At 45.1% G+C, this 16,083-nt stretch overlaps 1 protein-coding gene across 1 annotated transcript in view; it reads left to right on the forward strand.

Moving 5' to 3' along the window:
* Pdpn (podoplanin) overlaps nt 1-16,083 on the forward strand; it is a 29,975-nt gene that overhangs the window by 8,740 nt on the left and 5,152 nt on the right. Inside the window, exons 2-3 of the mRNA XM_013154175.3 lie at nt 10,012-10,145; nt 14,558-14,687. Of these exons, the coding sequence (XP_013009629.3) occupies nt 10,012-10,145; nt 14,558-14,687 (264 nt within the window). The remainder of the gene's footprint in view (nt 1-10,011; nt 10,146-14,557; nt 14,688-16,083) is intronic.

Consider the following 16,083-nt stretch of genomic DNA (forward strand, 5'->3'; position numbering starts at 1 on the left):
TTTGGGCTCCTGCAGAAGCCACAGAGCAGCCTTGGTTTACTTAAAAGAGTAGAGAGGTCTGTGAGAGGAAGCTAGGCAAGAGTGTCCAACACGCATGAAGGCTTCGGGGCCAGATGGACCCTGGCCATTGCTTTGCCCCACAGGCATTTTGCCTCTGACCCTCAGCATCCCCATCTGAAAACAGGAGGTCCGTGCTGGTTTGCAAGTTTTGTTAGGCCGAGGAAGAGAATATGGGACCACATGTTACACATTCTCCTACAAAGTAATTGACAAGTGGCCATCATTAAAACCTCCCCTCGTGGGAGGACCCCTGTGGAGAAGAAATGCTAAATTTGTGAAGGGTACACAGGAGATCTAAGTTTCTTCCCCTTCAAAGCAGAGGGAAAGGATATTATATGGTATTATTTGGAGGCTTGGTATTACGTCTTATGGAGCTTTGTCCTGTCTTTTCTCCCTGCCTAGTGACTTATTGTGACTTCTTGGTGTTGAAATGAAATGGAGTTTTAAATAGTCATTGGCCCCCTTTTCTTTTTTCCCCTTGTATTGATGCTGGGGATCCAGCCCAGGACCCGTGATGCTGAGCACTCCCACCACCCCTGAGCTGTACTCTCTGGCCCTGTTTGTCATCCTGTTTTGCCCATGTGCAACTGCAGAACCTTTTCAAATGCTGTCCTCAACTTTGGGAGATAACCAGAGCGTCCCCCTGATCCAGAGCCCAGAGAAAACTTCAGGGCACGGAGGGCAGCTGCCTCCTGCTCTGAAGCCACAGGGATATTGCTCCGGACTGTAATGTTTCAGATTTCTCCAGAAGAGCCAGTGAAATTTGTCTGATCTCAGCTTTGATTGGCTTCCCTTAAATGTTATGGACGAGGTACGCATCCAGCTGCCAGCAGTGTATCGTAAAGTTTAGTCACCTTGTGGGACTTAGCCTGCGTGGGTGGACAGGACCTGTCACAGTTAGTGGGCGCGTTGTTGCTTGTTAGAAATCAAACAGCAAGGTAGCAGAGTTTATCCTCACAGGTCAACTGTTCCACCATGCCACCAGTTTCATTCGAGAAGGGCTCTGCCAGCCCCAGTGGGAAATCAGGCCAGTAGATAGTCTCAGGAAAGTTAGGGTCCAAGGAGTAATTCCAGGGAAATTCTCCAGTTGTCTCTATGTGTGCTTACACAGTCACTCAATGAATGTCTGCTACATATGTACCAAGGCACCAGACACTGGCAGAAAGGGACAATATGGGCTCTAGATGGCACTATGAGCACCTGGAGGAAAACTGAGTGCACTTCTGTGAGTGCCCAAGGTAGCAGGGCCAACCAAGGCTTCTTAGGAGTTGCCTGGATCCATCAAGAGTCCCTCAGGTTTTTCTAGGGCCAAACATTTGATCCAGTAAGCAACTTCCCAGGATGCGTGGAAGAGCTTAGGGAAAAAGAAAAAAGCTTGGCCACATTGTTGATTATGCCCAGTGACTGCCAGGAGCTGAAGGTGCACAGCCCTGGACTGGGGGGCAGCCTTCTGTGTGCAGAGGGGTTTTGGGATTTCAAAGATTTGTAGTTGCATCAATAGTCCAAAGACAGGCTCAAGACGATGCCAAGATCAGCCTCAGCGGGGTGGGGTCGGGGCTCGAAGATGGGAAATAGAGAGTAACTCTGACACTTTTGGTAACTTTTGGCACAGCAAACAGCCAAGCCGGGGACACATTTGAAATCAGATGAGGAGGGGCTGTACAGAAACTTGAGGCCCGCTGTGGCCACAGTGGGTGGCCACGAACAGAGCAGTAGAAAATGTTGGCGGGTGGAACCATTCTATCCTTTGAGGTGTGCTTATTTTCAGGGTTCTGGATACACTTTTGAGCCATGATAGAAAAACAAGATGCAGAAGCTCAAGTCTGGCAGAGGGACTGAAGTTTTTGTTTTCCACATGTTGACGTCTCTTTGCAAGCATGACTTTATCTCACGGTTCATAGGGAGTCATTTCTCTGCAGTTTCTCCTATAGGGGAAATCCAGAATTTCCTGGGGTGTCATTTTAACAAAAATCATTTGATTCTGCTCCATGGCCACAGAAAGTATTCCAAGCCCATGTAGGTACCTGCTTCAAAGGCCTGTTTGTGTGTGTGTAGACATCAGAGCAGCCTGTGGTACCCGAGAACTGGGCAACATCAAAGCCTGCTCCACACACAGGGCAGGTTTTCTGTGAGGACCCTAAGAGTGGCTGAGCTTGCAATATTTTTAGTTTTAAAATTAACTTTACTATTTCCATATACAGTGCTTTGGAAACTGCTTCTGGAAGTGTCTGATTCTGTAGCTGCTGGTCAGCAGAAATTAGCATAGAAGGAACTTGACATAAAAAATGATCAGAGCCCAGAAGCTGTTGACCTAAACTTTAGCTAAAGGATTTTGCACCCCTACTCCCACCCCAGTAGTGAGCACTGAACACTCTGAGCTGCATTGCAAAGCTCTTTTTCTTTTTTAGAACAAGGTCTCACTTGGTCACTCAGTTACCCGGGCTGGGCTCAAACTTGCCATCCTCTTGCTGGGGCTCCCAGAGTGCTGAGATTACAGGGGTGCCTGGACAACTCTTACGCATCTTGTGATCTGGACATAGAGAAGTTCTCTATCATGGTTCAGACTGAAAGGGGAGAGGCAAGAATACAAAGAATAAGCACCCCCCCAAAAAATACTTGCGAAGATGTACAAAACACTTTTTCATGAACTCCAAATATCATCGGGTACTAACAGAGGAAAACACTACGCAGAAGAACAAGATCCTCCTGCTATTTGTGTGCTTCACAAGCTTGGGTTTGGCAAGGAAAATGTATATGAGGAACTGTGACAGGGTATCCGCCACTCTCCTCTGCTCAGATGTGATTGGCTTCTTAAATCCAGCGGTGCAAAGAGCTCCAGAGCTGTAATACCTTAATTACATTGATGGAAAGAGAAGACATGGGACTAGAGAAAAAGAGATGGCAGAGAAAAAGACAGGAGGACCAAAGCCTTCAGCACAGAAGCTTGACCTGTACAGAGCGCGGGGGATCGAAGAAGGAGAGGGAAGCTGAAATTATGAATGTGTGTTTGTTTCATAATCACTAACTAAATCAGTAGTTCCTTAATTTACGGGTCTTCCTAAGGTGTACTGTACAGTGCCGGGTTGTTAGGTCATTTAAAGACATCAGGTTCATCTGTTTGCTGAGCTAGAAATACAGTATGTACTTTCACTTTTTAAATGGAACAGCTGTGCTGAATATTTCTTTATCGTTAACGCCTCAAGTAGTAAAATAAGCTTCATATATTTAAAAAAAATCTTCTGATCAAACACATGAAATCCTCCTTGGTAAAGGATTCTATCAGTCAAGGGCTGATGCTTTGCTGCATACAGTCATCCCTCCCTACGCGGTTGCCAGAGGCTGTAGTGATGGTGGATTCGTGAATTCTTAGCCCTGGGCTTGTGCATTTATCTGTGACCTTCCGAGGGTAGTGATTTCCAGTGCTTCCCAGCTGTCACCTGCCTAGTTCTTTCCCTCCCTACTGCGTCAGGCACCACCGGCTCTCACCTGGGCAGACAGTCTACCAGGTCTCACTACTTCCTTCTGATCCTAGTGGTCTATTCCCATGACTCTGGGGTGCTCAGATAAAGTCACTCCCCTACTCCACACCTCTGGTTTCCATTCCTGTGCAATGAAATTGTTCCTTGTGCAGCTCTCAAAACTGGCCCCCCAAACCTCCCCGACTTACCACGCTGTGGGACCATCCTGTGGGACAGGCACTGAGTGATACAGGTTGTGGGAGGTGCTAAGTACCCAGGGGACTGGGTGAAGCCTCCCCAAAAAGCATCCACTGAACCGGGATCTGAAGGGGACAATGAAACCCCATGTTAATATTTTCCTTTGCGTATCCTGAGCCCCCAACCCAGCCCACAGTCCTCAAGTTCCCCAGAACAGAGGCTGCCTTGTTCCTTCTGTCCCTAGTGCTCACAATGTCTCCCAGCACATAGCAGGTGCTCAGTAAATATTTGGAAAGTAAATTCAAGTACTGGGCGCTGGAGACAAAGAGGTGGACTGGGGCTCTGGCCTGTTTCTTGCTTGCTGTGCTGGGGATGGAACCCAGGGCCTTGCACAGCGGTGAGCAGTGCTCCCCAGCCTCAGGGCTTCAGGCTTGGTCTTGGCTACTGATTTCCTTTGCTCAGCCCAGAAGTCAGCTGCCACCCAAACAAGGGCATCTTCCACAGCAAATCACACCTCCTTCTCATCCACTGCTCTGGACAGCTTGGACAGAGTTTTCTCACGAGGGGGTCCATTTGAGAAAGTTGAGTCAGTGGTCACTAATAAGACTGGAAGATGCTAGCGAGATGAGATTTCTTGAGAGGCGTGAGTTGCTGAAGGAAGCAACCATTTCTGACAAGTGGAATATCATTTATGGAAGACGAGGATGAGGGTAGAGGTAAGAGAGAAAGGCTGTTAAGAACCCAAAGCGGCAGCCTCAAGGGTTTTTGGCCCCAAATTGCCAGAAGAGTACATGTCAGAGAGCAGTGCTCAGGTCCTAGTTCTGCATCACCTTTTGCTTCTGTGTCACGGAGTCCACAGCCCATGGTCAGAGCACTTGGCTGCCATCAAGGTGACCCAGGTGAACTGGCAAATCATTTCACTCCAATCTTGGTAAAGAAAACATTATTCCGTGCGGTACAATAGGGCACACTCATAAGCCCAGCATTGGGGGAGGCTGAGGCAGAAGGATTGAAAGTTCAAGTCCACTCTGGATGATTTAGCAAGACTTGTCTCAAAATAAAAATAAGAAAGGATTGGGTGTGCAGCGCAGTGTGAACCCCGGAGTTCAGTCCTGAGTACCACTGAGGGAGGGAGGGAGAGTCCCAGTGAGATGTATATGGAAACAGTAAGGAGAACTGTTTGAAGGTTTTGATAACAAGGGATATCACCAAAGGAGAAAGATCAGATTCAACTCTGAACGCAAGGACAAGTCAAGGAACAGAAAGGGGGGTCAGTGGGTCAGTGGGTCAGTGGGTCAGTGGGTCAGCACATGTCTATAAGGAAGCCCCAAGTGGGGCTGCTGCTAACGTATCCTAATGAGTCTTCCAAAGTGAGCCTAGGGCCTGGGAGACCATGCAGGATGCAGAACTTGCTCAGATGCTGGGGTGGAGGTAGGGGTGAGGAGTGTGGGGGAATCTCCCTTGCCTCACTCTGCAGAGCTCCTGGCAGTGCTGGGCTTCAGAGGGATGGACCCGGGAGCTCAGGGTGAGGGCTTACAGAGAAGATGGCTAGAGGAGACTGACCAAGATTGAACCAGAGCAGAGTCTTTGTTGACCTCGGTCTCCTCATCTGTTAAGTGGGGATGACAACACTATACAATCCACCCACCCGCTGTTGTGTGATAAAGTCGGCCAAAAGATGCAGTGTAAACCCTACATCGGCCAACAAATGTGCGAGAGGCAGTCTGGGAGTTACACCCTCCATGTGAATTTGAACTTAGAGCACTGCAGAGCCAGAACGGGGAAGACCCTGAATACTCCTCCTCCTCACTCTTGGTGCTGTTTGAGTCCTCAGCGGCAGCAGGCAGCTGCTGTGAGGAGGGGGAGGGTGAGGAGGAGGAGAAAGAAGAGGTAGAGGAGGAAGAGAAAGAAGAGGAGGAGGAGGGAGCTTGTGGAGGAGCCCAGATTTAGGAATTGAGATGCATATGTAAGGGACAATCTGTGGAAGAAGGACTTTGTCACAGTGTTTCAAAGCAGTGGAGAAAAAGGATTTACTAGGAGAATACTAATCTTGGGCGGGGCATCAAACATCAAATGACAGCCCGCCGTGTGTCATTTGTCAGTGGGGACATGTTCTGATAAACGCATCGCCAGGCGTTTTGTACTTCCCCCACACCGAGGTGGCACGGGTCCATCAATTGACACTGTGTCTCTTTTTTCTCTGCCACTGGGAACCAAACCCAGGGCCTTTGCAGTGAGCTACATTCCCAGCCCTTTTTCTTATTTTTTAATTTTGAGACAGGATCTCACTAAACAGCTCAGGCTGGACATAAACTTTTAATCCTCCTGCTTAGTCTCGTGGGGTGCTGGAATTACCGGTGTGCACCACCACACCCAGGACACAGAGAGACACAGCAAACACACAGACATGTGAGGACACTGCTTGCAATAAACTTTTTTCTTTTAATAAGTAGGATTATGCTATAAAATAATGGTATAAAGGATAGGATTATCAGTAAGTGTTATATACCTCAAATAAGTTTTGTGCTGTACTTTCATCTGGCAGGCCGTGCATAGGTTTGCATCCACCGACCTCGCCACAAACACGTGAGGAATGCATGGCACTCTGACATGATAGCTGCAGTATCACCGTTGATAAGGATTTCAGCTCCACTGTAAACTCTACTGAGACAGTAAGTGGAGCTAACTGTGTTGTCCTGCTTTATGTAGCATTCTAAACACAAGATAAAAAGAAATGTGAAACATAAGAACAAAACCCAAAGGAAAATGGGTTAATATTTATAGAGGCTGGATAAAAAGGGGCTCGAACTTAGCATCAAAGAGAGAAAATAAACCGAGTATTTGATCACCGACAGAGCATGCTCTCTGTAAAACAGATGCAAATGTCAGTGAGCAAAAACACAGCCTCAGCATCAGGTTCAAAGAATGTATTCTTAAACTGTGTAAACCAGACAAAAAAAGATGGAACCACAAGAGAAAACGCAAAGGCAGGATTCCTAAGTGCCAGGTGGAACCTCTCTCCACCACAAGTCTAGGCAATCCAAATAAAACCAAAGGATTAGCTGGGTGTGGTGGTGCATGCCTGTAATGCCAGCTTGCAAAAGACTGAGGCAGAGAGGGTTGCTGTGAGCTCATGCCAGCCTGGGTGACATAGTGAGTTCAAGGCCAGCTCAAACTGCATAGAGACAGTCTCAAAAAGACAAAATAAAATACCAAAATACCAAGAGTTAAACTCACCTTCCCTAAATTTTTATTAAGAACTTGAGACTGATATAACTACGATAAATTCTGTTGGATCTTATATTTTCAAATATTATGAGAAACATCATCCAATAAGTGCATATAAACTTGAATAATTTCTTTAGTGATATTAAACTTTCATGCAAAGATAAAAATCATTCCTAATTAGCACTTTCTTTCTTTCTTTTTTTGTGGGGTGGTACTAAGGATCGAACTCATGACCTCATGCTTGCCTGGCAGGCACTTGTGCCTGCTGAGCTAAATCCCTGGCCTTATACTTAACACTTTCATATGAATAAATATTGCTGAAGTTCTTTACTTTCCAAATTAAGGCCCTTAAGGTAAAATTCATTTGTCAAATTATCCTCCACATAGTTTATATTTTTAGCCTAGCTTTTTAATGGAATAATCACAGAATGTTTCCAAGTAAAGGAAAATAGGTTTCTGCCAAATTTGGAAACTTCCATCCATTCTAACCCCCATGCTGAAGGAGCCCAGGCTGAGGCTGGGTGAGCCATAGAGTTCAGGGCTGCAGAGCTCCCAGCACTGTGGGTCTTCCCTCTGCACTTGGATGTGCATGTATGTGCATGTGTGCACTCGGATGAGCAATCTGTGCAAGTGTGTGCACAGCATGCCTCTGTGCATTCGTGTGTGCTTGTGTGTGCATCTGAGGAGGACATGTGAGTTTGAAGACATCAAACATGCTTTGCGTCTCGTGAGTTAAGGGGGAAAAAATCGTCAAATGCTGGCTGGAAAGAAGGCAGCTGGCCTGGGAGGAACTCTTCAGGAAAGTCTTGGCCAAATAGTAAGAGGACAATGGAGGATCTCTTAGTAAAGATCAACTTTCCCAGGGAGCGAAAGAAAGGCAGAGCAGTGGGACAAAAGACATGCATCTTAATCCTGACTGTCATTCATAAAACACCCTTTGTCTATTCAGAGCCATTTTAGTGCTTGGCTCTGTGGCCAAGGGCAGAAAAGCACAAGAAGGAATTTTTATCAAATTACACTTTCAATGAACTGAGCTTTCCATGAAAGAATTCAAACCCACTTCATCACTTCATTCAGAACTTTTTTTGAATTGTTTTAACTGAGAGATGCCCCCTAGGAAGTGATTTTGCTGAATGGCTCCAGAAAACAATTTTTTTTTTTTTTTTAGATTGGTGACTTGTTAACTTAGTTGAAATCAGGGAGGAAGAAAAGAAAATAGGATGTTAAGGGGTTTTTTTTGTACAAATTACTTGCCTGGCAGAAGCATATTTTCCCTTGAGCTCAATAAACATGCTAAACATATGCCTATTCTACAGGGTCATAAATCCTTGTGGGACCAGTCTCTGCCCTTCCCCCACCACAACAAATGACCAGTAGGGCAAGCCATTTGCATGCACTGAGTGATTCTCATTTCAAGCCTTCCCAAGATTAAAAAAAGAGGAATGTGTATACTTATTCAAAGCTATTGATCCAGCTACTGGATAATGATTCTAGATGCTGAGAGAGGGCTCATGAAATAAGCAGGCTTCCTCTGGAGGCGTCATCCCTCCAGGCGTCAGCAGAGAAGTTACGGTCAAAATATTTATTAGCAGTGCCTCTGGCTGAGCTGTCTAAGCAGAGGGAAAATACAGCATCTTAGGAAAGGACTGGATTGCTAATTGAACACTGCGTAGATTTAGACGCACATCTGCTCTTTAATTACACAAAGATGTCACCAAGCACCCCTCCTTCCTGCTCCTGGGATGCAGATGCTGTTTATTTTGCAATTGTGTGTTGTCATGGAATTTCCAGAGCCACTTGAGTCTGCAAAGGAGGCCCATGGCCAGTGAGTCAGAATGCTAACTCATGCCAAGGATTATCTGGTAAAGGCAGAGGTGATGGTTGGGCACTGTCACAAGAGTTGGGATCTTTGCAAAATAGGTGGGAGAGGACAGTGGTTCTGCTCTCTCTTTGTCTTAGTCAATTTTCTGATCCTGTAACCAGGTACTCGAGACTGGGAAATTTATAGCATTGATATCTATTACCCTTATGGTTCTGGAGGCCAGAAAGCCCAAGGACATGGCACCGGCATCTACCAAAGGCCTCCTTGCTGTGTCCTACTATGGCAGAGGACATCACATGGCAAAACTGAGCAGGTGTCTCCATTCAAATCTCCCTTCATTCTTACTAAGCCACTAGTCAGTCCCTTCATGGGGCCTCACCCCAGTGACCTCATCTAATCACTTCCCAAAGGGCCCACCTTCAGTTACCTTCCACACAGGAATTTGGAGGTTGATACCTGGGAGAACATATCCAAAACAATACCATCCTCCCATGATAGAATCCAACCTGCTGTCAACCTTGGCCACCAGTCCCCTTGTCCCACCAGAAACCTGTGTCATTGGCATCACCCTGTCATTCACCAAAGTGTTAATGCAGAAAAGCCAGAGCAAGGGATAGTGATGTCTCATTTAGTTCTCAGAAAGAGAATTCTGTGGGTACCTTTACACTGACCGCCTAGTAACAGTAATCCCAACTGTGACATACGAAGTCGAACTGCATCTATGAGGTCTGTGGTCAGAGCCACTGGTTCCACATGTCTACAAGGCAGCAGTCTCAACATTAAGTGGAGAAATAGCTTTACTTATTTATTTTTCTAAGTGAACCCAGAGCCTTGGTTTTAAAATAATAGAAACTTTGCTTTCAGACCTTGTGATTCAGTAGGTTTGCATGCAGCCTAGCAATAGGCTAGATTTCTTGTAGCCAAGAAATTTCCAAGAACTTGTTGAGCCCTAAATGGGGTTCTGTCACCCCAAATGCATTAGTTCATCCTATGAAATGGCTCCAGGAAAAATCAAATTGTCTCTTGGAGTGGACACTCCTGTCGGGCCTTGCCTGGGGTCCTGGGAGGGCAGGGCTGGCTGCTTCACTGTTTGTGTTTCCGTTTTCCTGTGCTGTGCAGTGGAGACAACCAGGTGCTCACGTGTGCCAGATGTCACAAGGACAGCTGTTTGGTTGTTGACACTGCAGTAAGGCAGAAAATATTAAGTAAAATCCCCCCAATTAGTGGTCCCTCTTTTTTCTTCAGCCAGTGTTCCTGGGCTGGAAGATATTGTGACGCCAGGTGTAGACATTGGCAAGGTGAACCCAGGCAAAGAAGACCACTTGACAACCGTGAGTGGCTCTGCAGTGCCACAGCCATCTCCTCATGTGACAGCTTGGGTGAGTATTCAGCAGGAGAAGGATTTGCTCCAAAGATCTGCGATCACGTGTAAGCATGGGAGGTATAATAGCATCATATTATAAAACCAGTGTGAGCCACCGTGCAGAGGACCCATTGTGTGGCTCACAACAAAAGCAGTTTCCTGATTTTCTCTGGCGAACAGGCAGCTACTGTGCGGATTTTAGGTGATGCTGGGCTCAAAGACCAGGACTTCACAAACTAGTAAGGAGCCAGGTTTTTAAGTTCTAACCTGCAGCACGAATTTTAATACAATAAAAAAAGTCTTCATATTGTGACGATGTGATTGCTCTAAGTTCCTAAATATGTATTCTGATCAGAGTGACATCAAACATGAACCACACTTATAAAAACCATGGAATCTAAATAAACACATTTCCTACCCACTGAGTTGTTACTGATATATGGCTTAAGCAGCTGCTGTAGCCTATGATCTGTTATTTAATAGGTGCAAAATGAATGCCCAGGTGCTGGGAGGGAGGAAGGAGGTAAGTGAGCCACACCCTTGGGGGTCCTTTGGGGGTTCATAATTCTTGGGTAATGAACACATGTTCCTGCTTGCCCTATGCACCCCTCCCCCATTGCTCATCTGTCTTCGCTCTATGGGCCTTTCTATCCTTAACACACCACGCTTGATGCAACTTAGGTTTTCTTTTTCTCTGCCCAGAACACTCCCCATCCTCCCTTGGCTGACTTTCATGGTCATCAAATTCAATATTATCTCATAGAGATTTCACTGAAATAATCCTGCCCCCTTCAGCCCTGGGGTTGACAACCTACCCCAAAGACTCAGCCCACCAACTATTTTTATAAACTTTTCCTGGAACTCAGCAATGGAGATTTGGTTGAAAACTGTGTAGCAACATTTGTACTGTAAGAGCAGAATTAAATTAGCTACAGCGTGCAGAGCTGAAGATACTTACCTTTTTTGCCTTTCCTGAAAAAGTTTGTCCAGTGTAGTTGATATTTTCTTCGCAGCATTGAAAGCCATTAAAATTTACCTTCTGAGCTGGGTCCAGTGGCACATAGCTGTATTTCTAGAAACTCGGAAGGCTGAGGCAAGAGGATTGCAAGTTCAAGCTATCGTGGGCAACTTGGTGACCCTGTATCTCAAAATGAAAAATAGAAAAGGCTGTGGATATAGCTCAGTGGTTGAGCACCCTTTGGTTCAATCCCTAGTACTTGAGTTCAATCCCATCACTGTGAAACAAAACAAAATGTTATCTCTGTGTGTGTTTAACATGCTGCGTTTTGGTTTTGTTTGTTTGTTTGTTTTTTGTCTTTTTGAGACAGGGTCTGCAGTTCAGGCTGGCCTTGAGCTCACTTTGTAGCCCAGGCTGGTCTCAAACTCACAACAATCCTCCTGCCTCAGCCTCCCGAATGCTGGGATTACGGCGTGAGCCTCCACGCCCAGCTAACATGCTATGTTTTTCTGCCTTCCTGCCCAGCTCCCCCATCAGCTTCTAGAAGTTACTCATGTTCCACGAGCTTGGGACAACCACAAGGGCCCCTAGAAAATGCTCGGTGACATATTTTTTAAAATTGTATTATTTTGGCAAAAACCACTGAAGTAAAATTTACCATCTTAACAATTTTGAAGTGTGCATTTCAGTTGTGTTACATATATTCACATTGTTAAACAGATCTTTGGAATTTTTGTCCTGTAAAACTGAAATTTTGCACATATTAAATAACAGCTCCTCATTGGTCTCTTCCTATTGGCCCTGGGGACTCCATTCTGTTTTACCTTGTCAGCGGAATCCTACAGAATTCATTCTTTTGTGAATGGCTTGTGCAGCATCATGGCCTCAAGGTGCAGTGCTGTTGCCCGTGTCCTGTCTTCCTTAGGCTGGATCCTGTTCCACTGGGTGTATGCACCATTTTTAATTATCCGTGCAGCCATCCAAGCCCACTTGGGTTTCTTTTTCCACCTCATGGCAATTGTTCATGAATACAGCTGCAAGGAAGCAGGCTCCTAACTTGTGTATGCAAGTATCTGTCTTATACTCTGCTTTGAATTCCTTGGGGTTTACATCTAGAAGTCGGATTGCCCCAACATAAAGTAATTTTATGTTTATGATTTTGAAGAACTATCCTTCTGTCCATAGCAGCTACGCCACTTTACTGTCCCATGAGCAGGGCACGAGGGTTTCCGTTTCCCTCTCCAGCAATTGCTATTTCCTTGGGCTTTTTAAATAGTGGCCATTGTACTAGAAGTGAGGCAGTAGCTTGTGGTTTTGATTTGCGTTTCTCTGGTTAGTGATGCAGAGTGTCCTGTCACATGCTTCTTGGCCATTTGTGTGTCATCTTTTTTTGTTTTGTTTTGTTTTGTTTTTTGAGACAGGGTTTTGTTATAACCTAAGCCCCCCTAACTATCCTAAGGTCTGTTCTAAGGTATAAGCCCACCTGCTGCTTCCCCTCCCCTTCTCCCTTCAAATTTAACTAGGTTAAGTTTTAACTTCCTAAAGGCCATAAAACAAAGGCCTGAGGTAATAGTTCCTCTTCCCTACCCGGTAGCCCGTCACAAATTGTGTTAATTGCATTTGATTGTACATTCTTCACAAAAATAGCTTCCTTTGTATCACAGTAATATCTGCAACTTGGCCTTACTGTAAATGTGTGTTTTCCTTTCCCTCTGGGCAAAGGATTGATATGTTAATCAATGCTCTCCTCTGTAAGGAATTGTAAAATCTTACCTAATTGATATGTTAACCATTGTTGCCCTCTACAAATAGAACAGTTGTGGTGCTAAAGTAAGGTAACTAAGGTAGTTAATTGCTGTTAGACCTCTCTATTCTTTGCTAAGAAAAACAAGATTTCTTCTTATCTAAACTTGCTAGTATGCAGGGAGACTTGCAATTGCCGTTTCTGCTTTGTAGTGTGTCACACCCCCATCCCCCTCCTTACATTGTGTGACCAGCAGCTGTTTGTGGATTTACAAGATAAAAAGTCCTGACTTTTAGCTGTGAGGTGCACAGTCTCCAAATTGGCTCCCAGACACTCGTCACCAGGCCTGGATTTTACCTAATAAAGCCTTTGCTTCCCAAATTTTAATTTCTTGCTTTCTTGGATTTTATACCGGTGTCCGAGTTATCACAGTTTTAGTAGGCAGTTCAGGCTGGCCTTGAACTCTTTTGTAGCCCAGGATGACCTGGAACACGTGGTGATCCTCCTGCCTCAGCCTCCCAGTTGCTAAGATTATAAGCATGTACTCCACTATGCGTTATCTTTAGGGGACTGTCATTTGAAGTCCTTTGCCCAGTTCATCATTGAGTTATTTGAGTTTTTTGTTGCTCAATTGCAGGTACCTCATCCCAAGTGTCTCCCCCGTCCTGTAGGTTGCCTTTCTGTTCTACGGATTGTGTCCTTTGATACATACAAGCCTTTAAGTTTAATTTGTCCCATTGATTGTTTGCTTTTGTCCCATGTGCTCACTGGCTTATTAAATCTTACCTTGGCATGAACTTTAGAGTTAACAGAACCAATTGTTTAGAATCCTCAAAGTGCTTTGTGTCTTTTAGTATGCTGGTGAGTAATTGACAGCTAGAAGCCTTTAGAATGAGTTCTGAAGAACACAGCTGGATTAGAAGGTCCTGACTTCCGCTCCCACACACCCAACATCCAGGAAGAGGAGAGGTGGTCAAGGCACTAACAGTTAAATTCATGTTCATCAACTTTAGCCAGTGATGTAATCAGCCATGCACGAGTGAAAACCCGGAAGGACCGGGTTCAGAAAGCTTCTGGGTAGCTGAACTCATGGAAGGTCCTGGAGGTTTATGCGCTCAGAGAGGGTACAGAAGCTCTGCACCTTTTCCAAACGACCTTACCCTGTGCCTCATTTCACCTGCATCTTGGTAATGTCCTCTGTCCTCAAACAGTAAGCATTAAAAAACCAAAACCACCCCCAAGTCCCACTCTGAAACAGATGGCTCTGAGTTGGGGCAAACTATCAGATCTCTCTAAGCCTCTTTCCTACGGTGGGATGAACAATTGGATCGACTTCTGGAGGCTGTCGTCAGGTGAGCACTCAGGAAGGCCAGCTGCATGCTCCCCAAGGGAGGCTCATAAAGCTGGATCCAGTTATCTGCCGGAGAAATGTTAGAGGGGAAAGATGCTTTCATGTTCAAGGGAGAGGAAGACTGGAAGCCCACTAGTGTTCCCAGAAGTGCCAGGAAGTCAGCAAGCCAAGAGCGTGAAATTCCTCTCTAGGGTTGACCTCAGTTCATCCCCTCCCCACCCTAGTTGTGTCTTTTTGTTGCGTTTCTTGCTTCTACTTTGAATTGATGCCACGATGGCATTTCTTTATGCTACTTTGTATCTATTTTTAAGTCAGAGTGCAAACTTTAAAACCCTGGACTTTGTTTCTCTTTTGCCTCATTTACATCTCTAATAGGTGCCACCAAGTACAGAACATACAACACATACTGGTTTTGAGGATGTGTTAACCCCGGGAAGCTCAACCCATCGTCACCAGAAAAGCCAGGCGACCACAGCTTCACCTATGGTGACCAGTACCACATCAGGTAAAAAGCCCAGTCGCCCCAATAAGGGTTGCTCAATTTTGCAAAATCTGTGTATTCCCCAAGTCCATGAGCAAATATGTTAATCAATAGAGAATGCAATGGAATGCAAGAGTGAATTCTGAACCATATGATGGGTTCAAAGTTTGATTTTTGAGTTGTGAAATTAAATATGCCCCCCAGTTTTGGGGGGCAGCTGGAAATACTCTCTCCACTTGCTTGACACCTAGCGATAATGTTACACTTACCTACAAGGGTAGTAGCTGCTGATGCTTTGTTGCTGGCCCTACATTAAGAACTTTGTGTTGATACCCAACTGCGTGAAACTCAGCTGACATACGGAAGTCTTAATGTACTCCACACTGATATTTACCATCTTACATTAAGTGCCTGGGACAAGGTTGCTTAACCAGGATCTGGGGCTGATTTGTGATCTAGAGTTAGCACCTGCACTGAGCAAAAGAACAAGAGAACTTGCTAATATCAAGAAGAGAATGATCAATAAATGTGATCATTGTAAATGCATTTCAGAATTTTAGAGAAAGACTCACTTGTAACATGAGTTGACAGCTAATTAGCAACAGAAAATAAATTCTTCCATGTTAAGTACTTTTTCTATGGTACCAAACATCCTCATTTTATTCCCTCAAAATATTTCTCAGTTCTCATTACTCTCTGTTCTTGTTTCTGAACCCACATGTTACAGAAAAGCATGATTTAGGACACATTCCCACTTCACATTTCACTCTGCCAAGACTTTTCACGTGTGAGTTAAAATGTCATTACAGCTGGGCCTCAGCTTGGTCACCCTGGAGGTTGAGGGAAGAGGATTCTAAATTCAAGGCTAGCCTGGGCCACTTAGCAAGACCTCATCTCAAAATAAACAATAAAGAGGAGTAGGAAAGTTACTCAGTGTTAGAGTGCTTGCCTAGCATGTGTAAGGCCCTGGGTTCAATGTCTAATGCTTAAAAATAAAAAGTCATTACACTTTATTTTACAGGAGTAACTTTTTAGGGCAGTAGATTCCACGCTTTCCATGAAACGCTCGAGTGTGATGATCACATACATGATCATCACATGTATGACGCATGCTCATAATCACAGTATAATCAGGAGGGAGCGTGCAGTGCAGGATTAATAAGCTTCAGTCACTGACAGATGTCTACAAATTTACTCAATTTTCAGTAATGTGTTTTGTAACTGATGGTGTCCTTGATAATGTCTGTGGTATATTTTGAGCTCGTAATTAGCAGCCATCAGTTCAAGACATGATAGGCAAATGACTGACCTAAGCTCTGCTGGTCATTGGCTTCCAGGAATGACATGTTAAGTGTTGATTTGATGATGCTGCTGCTCTGAGAAGGTCCAAACCCAGCAGCCTCTCCACCGTTCTGCCGTC

Source organism: Cavia porcellus, unplaced genomic scaffold (assembly GCF_034190915.1).
Source record: "Cavia porcellus strain 051 isolate PalLab524CR breed Dunkin Hartley unplaced genomic scaffold, mCavPor4.1 scaffold_25, whole genome shotgun sequence".
Lineage (NCBI taxonomy): Eukaryota > Metazoa > Chordata > Mammalia > Rodentia > Caviidae > Cavia > Cavia porcellus.